This window comes from Macadamia integrifolia, chromosome 9, assembly GCF_013358625.1.
Source record: "Macadamia integrifolia cultivar HAES 741 chromosome 9, SCU_Mint_v3, whole genome shotgun sequence".
Classification (NCBI taxonomy): domain Eukaryota; kingdom Viridiplantae; phylum Streptophyta; class Magnoliopsida; order Proteales; family Proteaceae; genus Macadamia; species Macadamia integrifolia.
The window spans coordinates 6038486-6061241 of NC_056565.1; the positions used below are offsets into that span (position 1 = coordinate 6038486).

At 39.4% G+C, this 22756-nt stretch overlaps 1 protein-coding gene across 1 annotated transcript; it reads left to right on the forward strand.

The window, feature by feature from the left end:
• The first annotated feature begins 5656 nt into the window (after positions 1 to 5656).
• LOC122088051 lies at positions 5657 to 19196 on the forward strand. The gene is made up of 4 exons (XM_042657185.1): positions 5657 to 5826; positions 17709 to 17877; positions 18015 to 18320; positions 18430 to 19196. The coding sequence occupies exons 2-4, from the start codon at positions 17734 to 17736 to the stop codon at positions 19066 to 19068; spliced, it is 1089 nt and encodes a 362-aa protein (XP_042513119.1). The 5' UTR covers positions 5657 to 5826; positions 17709 to 17733; the 3' UTR covers positions 19069 to 19196.
• The last annotated feature ends 3560 nt before the right edge of the window (positions 19197 to 22756 follow it).

Genomic DNA, 22756 nt, shown 5'->3' on the forward strand with positions numbered 1-22756 from the left:
TGGGCTAATCATTCACTTGAAAAAGCATCATGGGAGAAAGAGGATGAAATCTGAGCCAAGTACCCTCATCTTTTTGAACAACCAGGTACGCCAATTTCGAGGACAAAGTTTTCAGAAAGGAGGGGGTAAATGTAATACCCTACTTCTTAAACCCGGTCTGATTACAGGGTTGACTCGGTTTAACCATGTAGGACCCGAACCGGAGAGGGTTAACGCGGGTTCCTTATGGACCATGATGGCAAGGGTGACCTTAAACATCGGCTGGCCTGACAAGTCCGAGCCAGTGCCAGAAGAGACGGGAGTACCCAAGCCGTGTACATGCACCTATCATAAGGCCATGTATGGATAAAGCAGGTATGTAGCCATATATTAAGGCGCATACGTATATTACATCTTATGCCAAGAGTGAGATTCGTGCCGAGGGCCGAATTCTGTCAAAATCCCATTTGTTGGCCAAGTTTTTGCCCTCAGGTGGGCGGTCACAGGTGGGCACAACCACCCACCTGAGTGATCCACCTATGTGATTACTTAGTTATTTTAAGAAGTATATATAGCATTTATGTTTCCTTTTTCTTTTCTCATTTATGACACTCGGACGTTGGTGAGAAGAGTAAAGAGGAGAGAGAAAAGAAGGGAAAGAAGAGGAGAAGAGAAGGAAGAGGAAGAAGAGATGGATTTCAATGGCGCCGAGGCTTGATCTTCCCATTCCGACGCCGGAAGAGTGAACTCCAACGCTAGATCTACGTTTAGAGGTGAGCAAAGGCTAGGTTCCTTAAACTTTCACCATACCCAAGTAAAACCCTTGATTCGAGTATGATTTCTTAAGATCTTGTAAATCCCCCTTGAGATGATGAATCTAAGGTTTAATAGATGATTTATGTGTTGATCTTGAAGGATTTGAAGAAGTATTTATAAGGTTAGAGAAGCATTGGTGATTTGAAGTGATTTTGGGGTTTTGAAGGAGTTCTTGAGCAAAGAAGGTAAGATGGCTTTCCATTCCTTAAATCTAACCTAGATCTAGGTTAGAACCATCTTATGAGACCTTGAATGTATGAAGAATGGGTTTGAAAAAGCCCCATTTGAATCCCCAAAGGTTATGAGAAGTTTGGGAAGAAATAGCATTTTTCCGTCAAGACCGGTGGGCCAAACCGGTGGGCCATTTGGCCCGCTTGAGGGCACCTGCCTGAGAGGGCAAGACCCTCGGGCCCAACCGGCGGGTCCAATCGGTGGGCCGACCGACGGGCCACCCTGCCCGTCGGTCTTAGCAGGACCCTCTGCCCAATCGATTGGCCAGACTGGTGGGCCGACTGGTGGGCCGACCTACCAGCCAGTCAAGACCGGTGGGTCTGACTAGTGGGTCGGACAGCCACCTGTCTGACCCACCCGAGAGGCTCCCAACGTGATTTTTACGTCCGATTGGACCCAAAACGGACGTGCGACCTTCGTTTAGGATTCTAAACATGATTTTGTCATTGGATCTTGTTAATTTTGATCCCAAAATGGTGAAATGCTAACCCCACTCACTCATGATAGGTTCACCAAATCTTACGCTTCTCACACCGGATCTCACCCGTACCGAGCGTGAGTCCTTGTACATTACAAGTAAGTGGGGAGAGGATGTTTGGCCTTGTTTCAAGGCATTTTTTGGAATTCATTTAAATTGTATCTAGACTAGCCATGTCATCATGCAAATGCTATGTAGATTAGTCATCCTCACATTGTTATGCTATGGGTGCTGTGTTTATTTTCTAAATGCCAAGTGATGATATGCTTATGTGATGAATGTTGACATCATTGTGCATGATGTATTAATAGACTAGATGCCGTAGTCGGCTTGGAAACGAGTGCATTGGTGGCCCGTGGTATGGGATGCGGTGGCAATATGCGATCGTACTATTGTCATATAGGAGCATGCGGTTTAGGATTATCATCTTCTCGTGCTACGACCCTTCCCAACAGGGGTTAAGGTGTTGAGTTACCATTTGGTGGGAAGCAGTGGTCGCGGTTGTCGGGTCACTGTGGCGGTTAGACATTACACCCTGCTGGTCATTAGGACAGTCGGCAACCCCGATGGTATATTCAAGAGGGCCAATCGTACTGCTTTTAAATTGCTGGAGTCAGCACCTTTAATTTCTGTCATTTATTTTATGTTGAGAGCCGGTGGTTGGCATGTTTTACTTTTCTGAGTACTCACGGTGGGCCTTCTTCGATAGCCCTATGGGCATATCGCGGGATGGAGTTCGCGGCTTGTACCCGAAGTATACGCACACTGTGATTGTAGTAGCACTAAACCAAAGACTTAGTAATGTTGCTTAGGTGGATGTGATTAAAAATGTATTGCATAGCATATAGTGCATATGGTTGTGATTTGTTGTGTGGACTGCTGTGTGGTCCATCTTTCCACTTATTGAGCTAGAGAGCTCATCCCACGTGTGCACCTCTTTTAGATGATTTTGCAGGTCATCCGTCTGAAGAGCACGGGTCGGGCCCCACGGTTGAGTTCCCTGAAGAGGATTGGTGGGTCCCTGAGGAGTTAGAGCACGACACGGATTGCTCGTGCGATGGCTGTGCTGCGGGACCGCAGTTCTGATACTGAGCTGAGCTCTAACCTTGATACCGAGTTGAGCTCTAACCTTGACACCGAGCTGAGCTCTACATTGATACCGAACTGAGCTGTACTATCTGATTTTTGACGATTCCTTTTTGAGTACTTGATATATAAATTGTATTCTTTTGTGTAAATATCATGCCTTTGGGCCCACATGTACTTAACTATTATATTACAATTTGGGTATCAAGTATTATGGGAATATTCACAGGTAAACCAAGTCTTCCGCTGAACTGATGAGCAATTTTTTAGTTGTGTGTATACTGTGGTGGAATACTGTATCAGATGATCCTGGCAGGTTTGGGTTAACCGGTGTTAACTCGGTCACTGGCCCGGTTCTGTGTGAACGGGGTGTGATAAGTTTTCTCCATCTTCTTATTTTTATTTTTATTTATTCCATTTTATATTTTGGGAGGGGGGCAATAGTTCTTGGGCTTCGTTGAATATATTTATCATTCACAAAAAGAAGAAAAAAAGAAAAAGAAAAGAAAAAAAAAAGGGGACATATTTTAAATTACATTTTTACTATGGTTGGAAGTGAATGACCTGACTATTTGTTCCTTGTCTCCTTCTTGGGACTCTTAGTTGAGAGTACATTTGTATTCAGTATTATAATTTTGAAGGCTTTGGATCAAGTATACCTAAGCAAGATAAAGACTTAACATGAGACTTAATTTGCTTGACCTGTTTGTGTATGCTCATAAGTCCATGATTGGGAATCTTTTGTAACCTTTGATACAATGATTTATAGATTTCCCTAATGTTTTGATAAAAATATGCTTCATAATTGAGACTTCCTAAGAAGTGTTGGAGTTGATTTTTGATTTCTTTAGAAAAATTTTCAGCTAACTCTTCAGTCTAATCAATTAGAATAATTAATGTGCTTTGGCATATGTTAAATCCTACAAAGCTTATTTATATTTGTAATAATTTGACTTTTAGGGGCAGTAATAACTAAACCATTGATTTTAATAACAATTTCAAAAATTCTATAATACTTTTGTGTTGAAGATATTTATCCAAGGGTTTTGTAGTTCGTAAAAAGTCTTAGTGTGCCATGTTTTATCTTCTAAGTACTTCTACACACAGAAATATGAACAACATTGGGGAGAGTTGTTGATATAGTTGATTAATTTTTTGTCCAAAAAAATTTTGGATTTCTTTTTTCCTATGATTTAAATCTTTTCAATATAAGAGTTTGACTATATGTTGTTTCTTGCAACAAAAGGCTTTTGGATGATAAAAAATTACTTTTGTTTGTTGAGATTTGGTAATTTAAAATAGTGTTTTGTAATTCTTCATTTATCCTTTTGTACCAAATTAAGAAAAAAATTTGTTTTTTATTGACTTTTAATTTTATAAATTAGCCTTCAGACCAGGCTACTTGTTTGAGGAGATTTTCATCTCTTTCAATTGATTTGTTGTAAAATAATATTGTAACCATTTGTTCTAAATATTGGTGACTAAACCGTTTAAATTGTCTAAAAACGTTAATAAAGGTGTACCCAAAATCAGAGTATAATTAATATCTTTGACCATGAGAAAAGTGGTTTTGACTCATAAACCTTTTTTACATTTGTGAATTAATTATTTTGTAATTAATTTTGATCATTTTGTTGAAATGCGATTTTCAATAGCCTTCTCAAGATATTTGGTTGGAATCTTCTCTTACACTGAATTACAAGAGCTATTCCATTGAATAGTTCTAACCCACTTTTGGTCTACATCTAAATAAATTTGTCTAATCAATTGAGCCCACATTAGTTCAATTTTCCAAATCAAAACTTTTTGGGGGAATATGAACAATTGAACTACACCGAATGAAATGGACAAATCTCTACATGGAACCTCAATAATTGAATTGGATCAGATGCGATGAACAAATCTCTCTAGATGATTTTTTTTGAGAAATTAATTGGGTCGAACTTGACGAAAAATCTCACCCGGGGAAAGGGAATATGAGCAATGAATTAGACCAGCACAAATAAAATCTAAACTAGGACATAATCATTGGGCAGGTTGAGTACCTATAGAATCAGAGACAGGGGCAACTTCTCAATCTACCCCCTTCCTTTTTTTTGTTTTTGTTTTTTGTTTTATGTTAACCAAGGTGTCTGGGCAGCTTATGCGCACCTCAATCTATCCCCAACAACTGATATTAGGTCTTTGAACGGCATGATGCCCCTGGTTCCCAATTGAGTGGACTTAGGGTATAAGGCTTGTGGCATCTTCAGGCACCTCGAGGTGAATGAAATCCCTCTTATTCTGAACAAATATTATATCAAACCAAATCAAACCAAACCAAGCCATAGTCATTGCCTATTATTTTGGTATGATTGAGCGCGTTTTAGTTAGATATTCTGAATGGATATATGGAACAAAGATCCTCTCCAATTGCACTGAGCACCCAACGTGCATCCAATAGCGGGGATCCCTTAATGTGAGATCCAAATCCTCTCTAATCCATGGAGAGAGAGAGAGATACTCACTGGTCCCTCTTCAGCATGTCTGGGCTGGAGAGGATCTCGTTCCCTGGATGTGTGCACCCGTAGTTTTTGCCTGGGTGGTTCCAGCTATCAAAGGCGCACTGGGTAGATGGTGAGGTTCTGAATCCCAAATATGTATACATTTCTGGCAGCAATTTTTTTTTTTTAAGTTGGGCCCTTGGTGCTTACGAATTCTCGGTAACACACCACACCGTGTAGTGCAAATCCAAGGACTTTTTTTATTTTTTTTCCGGTGGAAAGCAAATCCAAAGACCGACAACAGCTTAGGCTATGCATTCATACCTTGGACTGCGTGTCTGAAGGCTTTCCAAGCCTTGGATATGCGCTAGACGGTGTAACGCGCTACAGAAGACCCAGAACCGCAGCCGGGAAGGAGAGGCCAATGGGCGTGTGGCGTGGGGCGTGGGGCGTGGGGCGTGTGGGGAAATGGGGTAGTTGGAATTAAATTAAATGCAGCGTAAATTTGGGAATCATGTTTTCCAAAGCTGTTCCGGAACATACTCGAGAATTCCAATTTACAACACGAAAGAAACCTGAGCCTCTACTCGCATGGCGGGAGAGGATGGCGATTAGCGCGATTCGATCAGAAATTTTGTTTCTTTCCATTGGCTTTTACTCCAATTCTGTCCTTTTATTGCTCTAATTCTCTCCTTTCGAAAATTCTGTAATCCTTTTGTCTTGGTGGTTTGAATCCCTAATTCTCTCAGTCAGGTACGATTTATCATTCTCTTTATACTTATTTGATCTTATTATCATACAATGTTCACCATGGATTTGAGTAATTCCCACTATTCAGAGAATATTAAGATCATATTTCTTTGGGATGTTATAGGGCTCCTTGAAGAAACCATTACGTTTGTTTCTTTTTATTTCTTTTTATTATTTTTTTAACATCTCAATAGTTGGATGTATTATTTTAAATATCATCTGGTTGATGATTTTGAATGCTTCTTTGGTATTTGATCCTTAAGATCAGGTAGAATGATGAACTTGGAAGGCGTTTTCTTTTGTTATTATTTTTTGTGGGGTTAAAATCTCTCTCGCCCTCTTCTAGGGCAGCAGCGTGCTGGATTTTTGGTGGGTTCTTTTATTTTTGTCTGCAAGTATTTTGAAAGGTTTTTCAGGCCACATAGAGCCAGGAACGAGTCCGGTTTTTGTATGTTGCTGATGTCCATGTGTAGCTAGACTACAAGATAAATTGAAAATATGCCAACACTCCTGAACATTTTTTTTGGTGCAGATCTGAAGCCCGGCGTGTTTGTTCGCTAGGCCAAGTTTTAACCCAAAGAAGTATCGGTATTCTTGTAAAAAGTGTTCATGAGTATTGGTAGATTGTTAATCTAGTAAAAAAATATTTGTGAGTATTGGTAGAGTAATCAATTATTATATGTTCTGGGTCTTAATCTCAGAGAAATTAGGGAAGTCTAGTAGTTTACATCTGGGAAACTAGCAACACATAAAGATTAACGTTTTGAAATCTAACCTTAACCTATGGGCTCAGATTACAAAATTTTGCTGTCAAGGGGGCTTGCTAGAAACCTTGTCTACCAGCCTACAGATGGAAGAAAAGAAGAGAGAAACAGGGAAAGATATGAGGGGGACTCAACAGGGAAAACCGACGAACCCTCAAATCCATTAGGTAGTTAAAACCCTAATTCCAGAGAGGAAGAAGAGCTAAATGGCTGCTTTTGATTAAAAAACTGAAGTATCTAACAAACGAGCCAAAGTGACCTTATATAGTTAGGTTACTTCTAAGGAAGGAAAAAAATGTAAAAAACAAGCAAGTAGGGTAAAAATATAGGAAAACCCTAAATTCTACAACCAAACTTCACGGGCTCCATTGAGGGCCCAAATCGATGAATTGGAAAAATCTTGTGCAGGCCTAGTTGTCTAGACAAATTGGGCCGTTTTTACCTCTAGACCACTGTCTGCCATTTCCGAGTTGGGTTTATGGCTCCTGTGATGCTAGCCGAGTCAGAAGATATGATTCCAGTAGTATTGTTAAAAATGCTGAAAATTTTGGGAGGATCAGTTAGTATCTTCGGCCAGACCATGTGGTCTTCTGTTGATCCAAACGATCTAAGAAATCCTCTGAGACCTCTACATCAATCCCTCCCACTTGTGAAGAACTCGTCCTCGAGTAGTTGAGTTACAGTCTGAATAAAGTGGCACTCTTGGAGGAAAAGTATTTGTATAGGTCCACAACATTGAAAGTCTTTGAGATGGCCATGTCATCGGGCAGGTCCACTACATAGTCATTATCATTAATCTTATACAGGATCTTATAAGGTCCATACTTCTTAGGTTCTAGCTTGTTGTAAGAGTCTACAGGGAATCATTCCCTCTATAAGAAACCATGACGATGTCTCCCCTTTGGAAGACCTTAGACCGGCGTTGCTGATCAATGGCTGCCTTGCACTTGGCATTAGATGCTTCCAGCCTCTCTCGAACCTCCTTTTGGACAGGCGAACTTGCTCTGCCATTTGTTCTGCAGCCACACTCGAGCCAGGGAGTCTTGGTAGTTGGGTAGATCAAGTGCACGTCATGGAGTCTTTCGATACACAACTGAAAAGGGGGATATCCCAATAGAGCTGTGGATGGCACTATTGAAAGCGAATTGTACTTGGGCACGAGCACTATCCCACTCCTTCGGTTTGTCTCCGCAAATGCTACGAATTAAGTTCCCCAATGTTCTATTCACCACCTCGGTCTGCCCATCAATTTGGGGGTGGGCAGTGCTGCTGTATTTCAAACTGGTTCCGAACATTCTCCATAGGGTGGTCCAAAAACAGCAAGGAACTTGGTGTCATGATCAGAAACAGTGGAGGTGGGTACACCATGTAGTAGGGTGTCAAGTAGTCGGGCCGAGCTGGGTCAGTCTTGGTTGGGCCTAGTCGGGCTTGGCCAATTTCTAGGGCTGCATCATGAGCGCCCGTTTAGCTAAATGGGCTTAGCTAGCACGAGCATGGTACGGTTAAAAATCGGGCCAATCGGTCTTGGGCTTTAATCGGGCCTTGACTGGGCTATAGATTTATTTAACTTTCAACGGGCTCTCTTTAAAATTGGTCTCTTAAATGTGCTTGAAGAGGAATATCAATAAAATGAGGCAAAGATTGGTATAACAAAGAAAGACGCCACAATTAAAATGGATTAAGCCAAAGATGAGCAAAGCAACTAAGTTACTAAGGTACTCGGTCTTTAACCCACGAAACTTAAATAAATTAAACTATGCCTACACAACCTTAGCTTAACAAGTTCAAATCAATTAAACTATACATAAAAAAGATGAATATTCAGATAACAATCACCACCATTTCAACTATACATTTCACATAGCCTTAGCACTAAATACAAATAGTATTAAAAAAATAAAAAATACAAGTAGTATTAAAGGGTCGAGCTAGATCGGGCTTGAAGGAGTCGGTTCAAATCGGGTTTTGCAAATGTGTCGGGTGGGCCTCGCCGGGCTAGGTGGTTGCACCATATACTACCTATTTATAAATGTATCAGGCTTAAGCCCGACACGTTTATTAATCGGGCCGGTCTAGGTCGGGGCCATAAACGTGTCGGGCTTGATCGGGCCTGTCGATGCAGGCCTGGAATTGACACCCCTACCATGTAGTCTCACAATCTCCTAGAAGAATAGCTTAGCCACATGAACTGCATCTGATGTCTTCCGACACAGGATGAAGTGTACTATTTTGGAGAATCGATCCACCACTACGAACATAATCAACACCTCGGTGGTTCCTTGGCAACCCCGGTACAAAATCCATACTTAGGTCCTCCCCCAAATATCCTTCGGCATCGGAAGTGGCATGTGTAACCCCGTGTTTTGACCCTGACCCTGACCCTGATTGGGAAACTTCTCATGATGGCTGCAACATCCTTCTATTGTTGGGGCCAATAGTACCTTTCTTCGATACTTGCTATGGTTTTGTCACACCCCAATTGTCCACTAATCCCACCAGCATGTAGGTCTCGAATCACCTTCTCTTGTAAGGAGATCCGTGGGATGCAGAGCTGGTTTTAATGTAGGAGTAGATTATAAAAAACTAACCCCCACAAATATAACCCCAAACAAGAAGAGAAATACTAAAAGGTAACAACCTAGAATTATCCCCACAATATGCAAGTAATACAATACTCAAAAACCAGAAAAGAGCTAAGACAATAGGAGAGAGAAAATGACCTGCGCAGGGTCCAAGAGAGGGACCTGCAGCTGGCTGGGTAGAGCTCAGATGGAGCTCTACTTCTGGTCGAGTGTAGGTCCCAATGAGAGGAGCAAAACCTCCAAATATGGGCAGATTCTGACGGCTGGTTTGTGAGATGCTTTAGTTCTTGATTTCAGTTCTAGGAGAGAGAAAAATCAAGAATCGCAGGATCCAGCAGTGAGCAGCTTCAGATGGTCTTCCAACAGGGATCGAGTGGTCCTCTGGGAGGATAGAACAGATCCTCAAAAACTCCTTCAGATCAGACCACGGATATGTGCAATAAGGGAGATCTCTTGATGATCAATATTAGCAGTACAGGTTTGATTTCTTCTTGTATTTTATTGGCAATAAACAGTGGACAGAATTAAAGATTGGATGCAGAAATAAAAGAGAAACAGAGGGAAAGTGGGAGAGGAGTGGCTGTCTAGGCCCGGGCTTCTCACCCCCAACTATCCTAGCTGTTCTAACAATTGGCTGCAAATACTCTTTATTCAAATCTGAGAAATAAGTGTACATAAGCTACTCTATTTAAAGAGGGCAGAATTACAACCATAATAGGTCTAGGAGCTAATAGGAGTTAGTTTCCAACTAGGACTAACCACTCATATTGCAAGTTGCAACTAGGATTAGAAATAGACTTAAGAATAGAACTAGGGCTGATAGGCCTTAATAGGACTTACAATCAATGGCCCAAAATAACATAAAGACATTAAAAATAGTACTTAAGTAAAAAGCCCAATTCGATGGGCCCAATGGGCCCATCCTTTATTACCCTAAATAGGCCTCAATTAAAAGGCCGATTGTAGTCCCTTTGGGTTGGGCTTCCTCCTGCGATAGTCTTGTCCATTGTTTGAGTTTAAAAAGTAGCCGCAAGCATACGGATCACAGTAGCTAACGGGTCGAATACAAGGAGAGTAGCCAATTTATTTTTGGATTCTTTTAGTAACGCGTAAATGAACTAATTAATTATGGTTATCAATTTCTAACTACTGCATTAACACAAATGCATCTAAAAAACGTCCTAACCAATGCATCTAGGAATTTAAATACTCAAACCACGCAGATAAAAAGTAACTAACTGAAAGTAAAAGTGCTGAAATAAAAGGCAATAAAGTAAAGGGCTGAAATAAACTAAAGTAATAAGTAACTAACTGAAAGAAAAAGTGCTGAAATTAAAAGGGAAGAAAGCTAGAGAAAGGCACACAAGTAGGTTTCTCTGCTTAGCCTGAGGGATGCACCGCAAATAATGCAAGCTTCCCTACTTGACTAATGAGTAACTCTTACAAGGGCTCTTCTACTTAGCTTAAGGGGAAGGGATGACTGAAAATAAATAACTGAAAGTAAATAATTAGAATAAAAGGATGGTTCTATGGCTAGGAAGGGTAGAGCCAACGCATCGGCTAGCTATGAACCGTGGGGAAAAGGGAGAACAATAAAGCAAAACTGAAATTAAAAACCTAAGTTAAGAATGAATGGGTAGCAAGAAGGGGGAATGAGAGGAGGGTGAGAGGACTTATGATGAAGCCTACCTACCTTACTTCAATCATTGAACTTGAAAACTTGGCTGAAATTTGAAATACTACCAGCCCTAAAAACCAGATCTTGAATAAACCAAATTTGAAATTGCTAGGACTAGAGAAGACAAATCTGAACTTGAAAAGAGAAGCTCCACACTTGGTTCTTGTCACTTGGAACTAAGCCTAGAACTAGAATTCAAAATTACAATTGAATACCATAAACCATAAATATGAAAGAAAACTTGCATTCATTAATTAGAACTCCATTACAAAAGTGTTTAACCAAAAAGTAAGAACTAAAGAGAGACTAGACCTAGAGAAGAAAACTAGAGAAAGAGATAAAACCCTAAAATAGAAGTGCGCCCAAGGAGAGAAAAAGAGCAAAAAATAAAAACTAGCCGTCCTCTCCCCTTGAACGTTTTTTATTTATAGAGAAATAGGGAGAGAGACCAATGATTAGGGTTTGGGGTGCTCGCAATTGTGAGGTGGAGAAGAGAGAAGGGAGAAAGGGAGAGAATCGTAGGAGAGAGAGTATAGCCCACGATTTTCCTTTTTTTTCTATTTTTTTCCTTATTTCCTATTTTCTCTCTCTTCTTCATTTTGGCTGCTCTCTTGCTTTGAACGATTCTTCTTTGCTTTGAATTAATTAGGGCAATCTTCTAATTGAGTTGGAAATTTCGTCCATGCCCCTTGTGCTTTAAGTGATGAGTAGGAGAGAGAAAATCTTCAAAAAATCTCAAAAAAAAAGAGAATCGCCCAAGGTGGAGGAGAGAGAGAGTGTAGCGTCCAAGTGTGTGGGGTCCCTCCTTGTTAGCATCTGGAATATTCCCCTAGGACAATTGCAGACGGGCTGGGCCTACTTCTCGGTTCTGTTCTGGTCCATTATTCTTTTTCTGACCCGAAAAGAATAATCACGTGTACGGTTGTCCAAACGAATGTGTATTTTTAATACAACACATCCATCTTGTTTAGAATTTCGTCCTCTTTGCAGTCATGAAAAGAAACATGACTTCTTTACGTGTAAAAATAGAGATATGGCGCCCGATAGTCCTTAAGGCCTTTAAAATACAGAACCTGCAAAAAGAGAGTAAAACCCAAGGTAGCTCCATTCTAAGTATGTAAAAATGCATGCTTTACTACCTAGATTTTACACATAAATGTGCTCATCACCTATAATAAGGATCTACATCAGGTTTCCTTGAATAGATAGCCTTTTAACACATTAAAGTCTTGTAGGCTACTTCTGCAAGTATTTCTCCCAATTCTCAATGAAGTTTTCATCGGCCTTATATAGATCCTTCATGGATTCGAATCTAACAACCTCGGTGCTTAATGTGACCAGGAGAGTAGCTCTCCTACTCGGCCTACTCGGAGCATCTACAACCTTGTTGGTGGCACCCGATTTATGCTTAATCACATAAGAAAATTGCTTCAGAAAAGATGCCCACCTAGCATGCATTTTGTTGACGTGTTTCTACCCCTTGAAATACTTAAGGGATTGATGATCAGAATGTTGAACTCCTGAGGGAGTATATAACTCTCCCAAGTTTTTAAGGCATGGAACACCCCATACAACTCTTGCTTATATGTTGACCACTTCTATCTAGCTTCATTTAACTTCTCACTGAGGAATGCTATTGGCTGACGCTCTTGGGATAGAACAACACCAAGCATCGCACTCTAGCTCGAACACCTTATCAAATTTAGGCATAGCAAGGACTGGCGCAGTTGTTAGCTTCTCCTTAATCAAGACAAAACTATGGGCGGCTTCATTAGTCCAGTGAAACCTCCCTTTCCTCATGTAGTCAGTTATTGGGGTCCTATGCTATTGAAGTTCCAACTAAATTGATGGCAGAAGGTTGTTGCTAATCCATGGAAACTACGAACTTTGGTGACAGTAGTTGGGATTGGCGACTCTCTGATAGCATGCACCTTCTCATCATCAACATGAATTCTTTCAGCACTAACTACAAATCCCAAGAATATCAGATGATCTGTCATGAAGCTGCACTTCTTTAGGTTGATGTATAACTTATTATCCCGCAACACAGTCAATATTTGTCTCAAATGATTCAAGTGTTCTTCCTTAGTGCCACTATAGATCAAGATATTGTGGCAAATATCATGCTAACACAGACAAACCCTTGAATCCACAAGGTAGTTAAAACCCTATTTCCAAAGAGGAAGCATAGCAAAATGGCTGCTTTTGATCGAAAAACTAAAGTGTCTTACAAACGAGCCAAAGTGAACTTATATATTTAGGTCACTTCTAAGGAAGGGCAAAAATGTAAAACTAAGCAATTAGGGTAAAAACGTAAACATAATAGAAAATTGGGAAAACCCTAAATTTGCGACCAAACTTCACTGGCTTCGTTGAGGGCCTAAACGGATGAATTGGAAAAATCTTGTGCGGGCCTAGTTGTCCAGATGAATTGGGCCATATTTGCCTCTAGAGCGCTGCCTACCATTTCCGAATTGGGGTTACGGTTCCTGTGACGCTAGCCGAGTCAAAAGATGTGGTTCCAACAGTATTGCTGAAAATGTTGAAAATTCTAGGATGATCAGTCAATATCTTTGGCCGGATCATGTGGTCTTCTGCCGATCCAAACGATCTAGGAACTCCTCTGAGACCTCCTCTACATCAAGAGGACTATGGTAACCTCTAGAAGAAAGGAAAATGAAAAGTCACTAATAAAAGACCCACACATGGCTGTGGTCACCTTGTACATCAAGGAAAATAAATAATAGAGGGTAAATCTAAACTAGAAACTAAGTCCCCTACGCAAGGAATAAAACTTTCCTGAAAAGTAGCACCAATAAAAGCTGTCAAATTCTCTATATTCTTCTCTATGTATTGGCCATGGGGTCCACTTGAATTCTTGAAAATTCTTCCTACAAATCAGCTCGATTTACCTTGAAAAGAAAACCTCCATGCTAGTAATATTGGCCTTCAATCTCGTCCTCATCCATCTGGCTTATGGGACCCACAAATCTAATAAGAACCATCTCTTAGTCTTTACCGCAAGGAAGGAAGTAGTCCAGTCCTGATTACTTTCCATCATGTGTGCTGGCTTGGACTCCAAAAGATGTGGAGTCTTCTAACTTAAAAGTCACATTCCAGCAACAATTCTTCACGCAAATCTCTAGCTGTAACCTGCGACATTGCTGAAATATCTCCCTTGATCTGCTGTCTGATAGACTGTTGCTTGATGGATAATCGGGCAGAGAACTGGCTAGAATTTTGGGACAAAAAACATACCCATGTCGTGGGCCCAAAATACTGGTTCAATGGGGGGAAAACAAACCTGGACAGATTATGGTTGATTGATCTACATCAGATATTCTTGTCCCATGTTATTCACAGGACCATACTCTTGGTACAATATCCCAAAACATGTTATTTTTGGCCAAGAGCAAGTTCCCAGTATTTGTTATTGCGAAGAGTTCCCCCCTCCCCCCTCCCCCCTTCTAATTATGCAGTTGAGTTTCTAGAATTTGCACTGACAGCCATTTTTTTGTTGTTCAATTACATTGTGTTAGAATATGCTCATGCAGAATTCGTGTTGGGTCCTTTTTTTTTTCCTTCTTTTTACCTTGAGAAATAACATCTTTGTTTTCTTCTGAATTTTTGATGGATTGGTTCAGTTTCTTGGTGTTGATTGAGGTTTTTAGCATTTGATGTTGAGAATTGGACAGAAATTATTGCATGTTTTGGGTTGATCTTTTCTGAGTTTTCTTTAGTCTGGTTTGTGCCCCCCTCTCTTGGGGAATGTGATATCTGAAATCTCTGTGAAGTAGTTTTTGGTAATTGGTATTTCCTTTTGTGTAAAGACAGTGGATCCTTTGTGTCCAATATCTGAAATGGCCATAGAGTCTTTCTGTTTATTTAAGTTGATTATTTGGAACTAAAACATTTAGGGTTACTGTTGTGTGCTTGATGTGAAGACAAATATCTACGAGTCAAAGGCTCTGTAGTGAAGACGCAATATCCAACTTTAGTCAGCTTTGATCATAGCTTGCCGCCAGGAATCTTTGGGAGTCGAGTGGACTTGGGGACTCATGTAATTAACAAGTCTGTATGTTTATAAATATAGTACCGCTATTGTACCGGTTTTGTACAATCCAATGGGCTGTCACAATGGTACTGTTTTGTGCTTTAACTACTTGGAACGGGATCAGGTATGAGGTTTGTGTGTGCTTGCTTGCATTTTATTCAGGATTATAAATTGTTTATTGGTCCATTCTCATCCTAGGCAAAGTCCATCTTGTTGTGATAGGAATGAATAGGAACAAATGAGCTTTAGCTAATGTAATAAAGATACCAATTGTCGTTCCAAAGACCCCGCCTGCCTTATTTATTTTGAAAAGCTCAGGAATAGAAATTAAATTTGACACGACAATTGCAAACAATTTAACTGGAATGGTTTTAAAGGAATTTGATTCCAATATCACTGATGTTTGAGTCACCTCAGCTTCAGTTTTTAGAAAAAGGGTTTTCATCCGGCTTGCTCTACTTCCTCAGCTTGGGAAGTCATTGGAATAATCTGAGTTGGATAGTCATTTGGAGTCAACATATTTACTTGATTCCTAATGTTTGTGAGCTGAGTCAACTCGCTTGAGTTGCCGAGTTGACAAGTGATGATCTATATTACTTTTTCTCAAGTCTTAAGTGGTGTGACTAAACCTTAGCAACCAGAACCTGTGAAGAAGAATAAGAGAACTCTGAGAGAGATCTAAACCCGCAATAGGCTCATGGTCTGCCAATGAACTATTATAACAAGCAAAATCAGAGTCAGACTCTGAGTAGGTTACACACAACTTAGTGTAACTAGATTCCAACTAGGAAAACTAAAGGAGACCAAATGTATCACAATAGGGACACTCCACTATCGTGACTAATAACAGTACATATCTTAACATGTGGGAATGTCTTTGCTTGATTTAGAATAGCTAGGGAGAAGCCATAAATTAAAATTAATGAACTATGAGCAAGGATTAAAGTATCCGTATTGGTCGACCAAAATTAAGATACGTATCAGAAGGTATCGTATCGTATTGAAGATACACTGAGATACGCTAAAGATGCACACATAAATCGATAGAAAACACTTTTTTATACACTTTTGCATAAAAAAATTATTAAAAAAATCTATTGATAACATGTATTATGCATAAACATTAAATTGAGGGTATCGCACTACAAATTCAAGGTTTGTAGTTGTCCCATAAATGTAAAATCCTTGTTCTCAACCTTGATTTCCACTTTAGTTAAGAGAGAAATATGGCTGGCAGCAACTTTGGAACAAAAATTTCTCAAAAAATCGTGTTTTTCTGAAAAATGATCCATCTTGGCCATTATATGACCGTAGGGCACTGTATCGGTACGTATTGTACCATATCGGTGCATATCGATCATACCATATCGGTATGTATTGGTCGATACATACCGATACATACCGAAACGTACATTTCACCTCGATTTTATATCTTTCATAGTATCGGTGCGTATCGTATCGTATCGGTGTATATTGGTGCTTATCGGTATGTATCGTAGGATACATATCGATACGAAAGGATTTTAAAAATTCCATGTACCGTATCAGTAAGGGCCGATACAGATACGTATCGACTGATACGGTACAATACGTACCGATACTTAAAACCATGTCTATGAGATTTACTAGTAAGGTTTGCTTGGGATGTGGGTTGTGGGATTAACAATTTAGTACGACTTTCAGAAGAAACTTTTTTTTCAAATTAATGAATGGTGTTCTTTGAGATTTTGGATTAAATTCCCAAAAGTTAGGTTGTATTATGGCTGACATTGAGTCGGAACATAAATGTCAATATTTTGGATTAAATTCCCAAAGAGCTAGATTGTATAATGGTTGATCAATAGGGACCAAGGGTTTCAGGTGATGCATCAAATATAAACAATAAACAGAAACACTCACAAATCTGAATTAAGGTTGATACTGAAAACATGAATTTTTGAGGTGAGGCTGGGAGAACAGAAGTGATATTTAGATGAATCTAACCTTCATTCCCGTTCGAGAGTTGTACTTGTATGGAGTCAGTACCACCAAAGATCATGTCCTGAGGGAAGATGCCCTCTATTCTGTAAATGAGCTATACATTTTCCTTGTCTTCTATGCATGTGAACATGGACTTCACTGCATCAAATTGCATACCTATTTGGTCATCTTATGTTGATGGAGATTCCGCAATGCCTATTAGCCGTACAATGCCAAATTCCTGCTTTTGTCGGTCTAAGGAAATATTCTTGATAATGTTTTTGTAAACTACCTCTTTTGAATTCTCATGATGTTTCAACTTTCAAGGACTGAACTAAAGTGCATTCATCAATGGTTATTAAGATCTTTGTTGGACATGATCTTCTGATTTATTTAATGTTCCTTTCTGTTTCTTACACAACCGTGATGCATTCAATTTTTCCCACTCATAATTTTTTTTTAATGTAGCTAGGTCATTACTCTCACGGAAATATGTTTTTTCTTTCTGTAATTCTTTCATATTTGGATTTTTATTTTGTGCAATGCCCTGTATTTGTATTCTTTGTCTCTGTTCGTGGTATTGCGTACGTTAAAAGGAATAAACTTCTACTTTCCCTAATAAGGTGTTATATAGAATTTGTTTGTTTGAGAGGAATGCTTGGTCTGTCAATGTGGCTGCTCCACTTATTTATAAGTGACATACAGGTGCAAGTACTATAATGCCTCTATGAACAGGTTTACCCTTATATTACCCATATTAAACCCATGGTACAACAAAATTAATGAATTTCTTGTAATTGGCCTGTTGCAAAGATGCTCTTTATTGAATTATTTATTTCTCCTTGCAGCTTAATCTGGTCTATAAAAGGGCCCATGGAGTTCTTTAAAGCTTTAAGTGAAGTGGCACCATTGAATGAGCAATGCTTTGATATTCCTGATATTCAGAGATGCCCATTCCTGCGAAACATTAGTGAATCTACAAGTTTTTCCTTCTCCTCATCGAGTTTCCCCTTTCCTGTGAGTGTCATCATGCTGAATTCTGTCTTGGATTTTTATATTCTATGGTTTTGTTTGTGTAATCATGAAAAATCAAGGTTGGAACACTGAGGTTGCTGTTTCCAAGTAACACCTTGTATCCATTTGCTTTTCTTCAGAGACGGAGAGCCAAAGGTCCAATTTTTGAAGATGGTCCTAACTTTGATATGGCATTTAGGCTTTTTCATGGGAAAGAAGGTGTAGTCCCACTCTCTGGGAGGTCATATTCTCATTCCAAGAATATGGAGATGGATCCTGAGCTTGCACCCCAGTTTAATCCCTTAGCAGCCAAAGCAGCGACTATCAGTCTCTCAGCATTTGGGCCTGGAGGGCCATTCAGCTTTGATTTCTTTTCTGAGAAATGGAAGAACCAGAAAAGGAAATCCAAATCATCCGACAAGGGGAAACCTGCTTCGGAAGCACAGGTAGATTAATTTTATCCATTAAATGGTATGAAGTATTGCTCAGTTCTGTATTGAGACAACAGCGACTTCTACTGAGCCTTCTGACAGACACATTGATTTGGTCATTCAGGGCAGTGACTCAAAGCATGAATCACTGGGCAATGAATGGCTCGAGACTGGAAACTGCCCAATTGCCAAGTCTTACAGAGCTGTGAGCCGTGTTCTACCAATTGTTGCAAAAGCTCTTCAACCTCCTCCAGGCATGAAATATGGGTGCCCACCTGCAGTGGTTGCAGCCCGAGCTGCCTTGGCGCGTACAGCTCTTGCAAAGACCCTCCGTCCCCAGGCTTTACCAACAAAGATACTTGTGATTGGTGTATTGGGCATGGCAGCGAATGTACCACTTGGTATATGGAGGGAACACACCCGTAAATTCTCGCCGTCATGGTTTGTGGCAGTGCATGCGGCTGTGCCATTCATAGCCATGCTTAGGAAGTCCATTCTAATGCCCAAGACAGCCATGGCTTTTACTGTTGCAGCCTCGGTCCTAGGTCAGGTTATAGGTTCTAGAGCTGAACGAATCCGCCTGAAGAAAATAGCTGAGAGGAAAGAGTTGGAAGCAGGAGCAGAAACTAAAGGTGCCATTTGTGAGCCTAGTCCAGGTGAGGTAGGTGAGCTCACTGCTGGACGTTGTGGTGGGAAGAAAATTATATCGGACCCTCTTCTATTTAAGCCAGCTGGTATTTCCCCAGCTAATGTTTGTTTTTAATTTTGACTGTTCTGATTGGTTGTATTCATTTGGAAGACTAAATTTCAAAATATAGGAGGGAAGAAGGGAAAAAGAGAGAAAACGACATTGTTCTTGCACATAATGATATCTGATTATCGTTTCACCTATTTTATTTCTTGTAAAACATGAATCAGACTTTGATGTTATAATTGTATTGCTATTGTACAACTTGACAATCGACTGGTTTGAGAGTTGATCTGCATTTTGATGACTTGGTGATGAGCTAATGAATGAGTTAAATTTTTCAGGTTGCATCTCAAAACTCTCTTCGGAGGCCATATACTAGGATTTTCTCAAACTCCGGCTAATCGGAGCTCCTTAACTTCTACATCTAAGGGAAGGTGATTGCTACTGAACTGCAATGTTGCTTTTTCTGTTGGCTAAAAACCACTTTATCCTCGTGGCATGCAAATATTGGAACCCTGACTGGTTGCTGGCATTTGAAATATGCTCGACTCTAATCAAACTTCAAACCACTGGGAATTGGTGGGGTGTTCCACAATTCTTTAGTTCTACCATGGAACAAGACTAGATGATAACTATTGGATGAATTATTTAGCCTTCTTATCTTTGTTAGATAAGGGAATAAGTGAAGGAGCATGGCATTTGTGAGGGCTAAAAGTTCAGTACATGATGCAGCAATACAGTTGAGATGACAATCATGTTTGAGGGATTGGAATTGCATCGGCATAATTGGTGGAATCTGCTGATTCAAATTGTGATTGGTTGATCCTAATCCAGTTTCCTGTCCAATCCAAATTCCTGTCATGTGAAGAGTGGCCGCTCCGATCTGATCCAAATTGGTTCCCCTGGCCAATTCGAAAAACTGCATGATGAACACAATGCAGGGGTGATGGACTTGCCACGGTTAGTTAGGGTATGAGAGAGAGTGAGAGGGAAAGCTGGAAAGGGAAGTGGGGGTGGGGGTGGGGGTGGGGAAAGCGGAAGAGGAATGAGAGGGAAAGCAATAGAAAAAAAGTTATAAAATATTATATGTACTGGTAGCACAAAAAAGAGCAGCAGAATGAACACTGTCAAACAGGTGGACTGAAACTTGGAAGATATATATACAGGAAGAAAATAAAACTTGAGGATTGTGTTTAAAGTTTAAACATGAGTGATCAATTAGGGATTCTCCCATAAAAAACCAGCAAAGCCAAGCTATCCATCCATGTCATAGGGATGGTAATAACAAGTATGTACTGTCATGAAAAATAAACCCAACAAAAGGCCCCCGATATGGAGTAATATCTGATTCAACTTGTAAGGAAGACTCAGTTTTTGCAAGAAGCAAACCAGCCAAAAACGCTCTCAATGGCATAGAAAGGCCAGCCTGTTTCAATAAAACAATCAATTAATGTTGGAAAGAAGACACATGAGGAGTGAATAGCAGGGATGCACATACCCTAGCTGTAAGAAGACTTAGTCCCCAGAATAACGAGAAGGGTATTAGTAGAAAATATCTCAGCATTCTGATCTTAGCAATTTGCCTATAAATTAGCCAAAGCAACTGAAAAAGCAGAGGAGAGTTAGTAATCTAAAGCACAAGATCTAACGCAACCCAATCCACACAAGAGCTTCACTCATGTAGTCATGTTGGGTGCTTTAGTTTCATAAGAGCTTTTACTTTATGCTTCCGACCATCTCTTTTGAGATATTCAAGTTCTATGCTCTCTCACTCCCAGAGTTTGATAACTATTCGCCATCAGGACCATTTTCCTTGGTTTTGAGATATTTAAGCTTGGGCAAAGTGTAAGCAAAGAGCATGCATTCTTTTAGATGGGTATGAATTTGATTCAGTAAAGTCTGCGACTGTTCAAACGCTATAAGGTAACTCTACAGCTTAAGATGCAAACTATGATTCATATCAAACAATCATTCCAAGGTATTATTGACAAACTGACTAACCTCTGTAAGAATTGAATTCTGGTCGAAGGACCTTTGTTAATTGGATAAGCAACAACAGTAAATAGAGTGAATTAACTGTTCAATAGCAACAAATCGAAAGGAGCTTGTAACAGAACAACGTTTGACATTTAATCAATTAGTTCAGAGACTGTCAAGATTTGTCCCATCTTTTGATGGGGCAATTGCGTTCAATTAGAATTTGTAAGTTACAAGTTAGTTGTATCGTTTTTAGATTTCATTATTCGAAATTTAGAATTCCATGGTTCCTCATGTAAGATTTCCTATTAGGTGGACTAGCATAGTCAAAGATTTGTTTCCAAAACCGATTTAGTGGTGTTGACTAAAGATGGAGTAAGCAGAAAGAATCCAATTATTTGGTAAGTGATCTCTATGGAGATATTGGATTCTATTAGCACACCTTAATGGTATGAAATATTTATTACTATGTGTGAACCTAAGGTATTATTTCCTTAATGGGGAGGAAACTCTAATTTCTTTGCAGGGTTGGTCCCTACCCTCACCCCTATATATAGTTATCACTGACCCATTAAGTGAGGCTAATGACCTAAAGTAAAAAGGAAAGAGGGTAGACTAGATCAACATTGATCGTGTTGTACAAGGAGCATACAAGAAGACATTGAGGAGTTCTTATTCTTCAGCCATGGATTCAGGTATGCCTAAAACATGTCTTTGTAGTGTTTATCATGCATGCTCATTGATTTCCATGAATTGTTTCTGTATTTATTTTCTTTCAATGGTATCAGAGCCTATTCATGATGAGTCAATGGGCTGCAATTTTATGAGAATCATGTAATGAATAATTGCTGCATGTTAAAGGGTTTATTTGATATGCCCAGTAAGGCCGTTGCATTATTCGTTTTATGAGTTGCAGATTTTAGAGTTTTTTAAGCTTTTGTTTTTATTTTGGGAATGAGATTCTCTTCTATATTAATAAATAAATAAATTGAATCTTTGAGACGTGTTTCCTTGTTTGAAGGAAACGTACATAAGGCTCAATTTTTTATTTACATTAGTTTAGTAAACCATGAAGTGGTCACTTTACCTAATGTTATGAAAGCGATGGTATGCCAAGTGCCAACAAATTCACCACGATCCAGGAGGAAGATGGTGATATAGCCGAATATGATATTAGAAAAAATTAATATGAGGAAGTTAATATGTTATCTCTTTCCATGGATTTTCCTAGGAGAACCCGCCTTGTTTTGAATAATCATCGTGGGAGATGATTTACTTTACAAAGATTAAAAAAAAAAAAAAAAAAAAAAAAAAAAAAAAAAAGGTGAAATAAAGAATAAGGCGTTGGGCTATTGGCTTAAATGTCCGGTTTCGAATTTGGCTCGGACCAGAATTTATTTGATAGATTCACCCTTATTTTAATAAAATATTTTATTACCATATACATTTTTGCTTTACCGGATCCATTAGAATTGGCATCTGATCCGATCCAGTTGATATTGAACAATATAAGTCATTTTTTTTTTGTTTAAAGCTTAAACTTGAATTGGGCCAAGCCCATGTGTTTTTTTTGTTTTGTTTTTATTTTTTTTAAACTAAAGTTATATATCTAATGGGCTAAGCCCATTTGCTTTATATTTTAAGAATGGTTTGTTTAAAAGAATAAAAAAAATAACTTAACTTAACACTAATGGGCTCAAGCCCAAATTTTTCTATATATAAATATTATGGGCTAATAAATCGATTATTATGGTTCAATCAAAGAGAAAGGTCTTCATTCCAA

Bases quoted from the DNA above. Each gene is read 5' to 3' on its own strand.
- LOC122088051 (XM_042657185.1), top strand. From the start codon at position 17,734: ATGGAGTTCTTTAAAGCTTTAAGTGAAGTGGCACCATTGAATGAGCAA. The intron at 17,878-18,014 runs GTGAGTGTCATC...GCTTTTCTTCAG, and splicing joins CATCGAGTTTCCCCTTTCCT to AGACGGAGAGCCAAAGGTCC. The intron at 18,321-18,429 runs GTAGATTAATTT...TTGGTCATTCAG, and splicing joins AACCTGCTTCGGAAGCACAG to GGCAGTGACTCAAAGCATGA.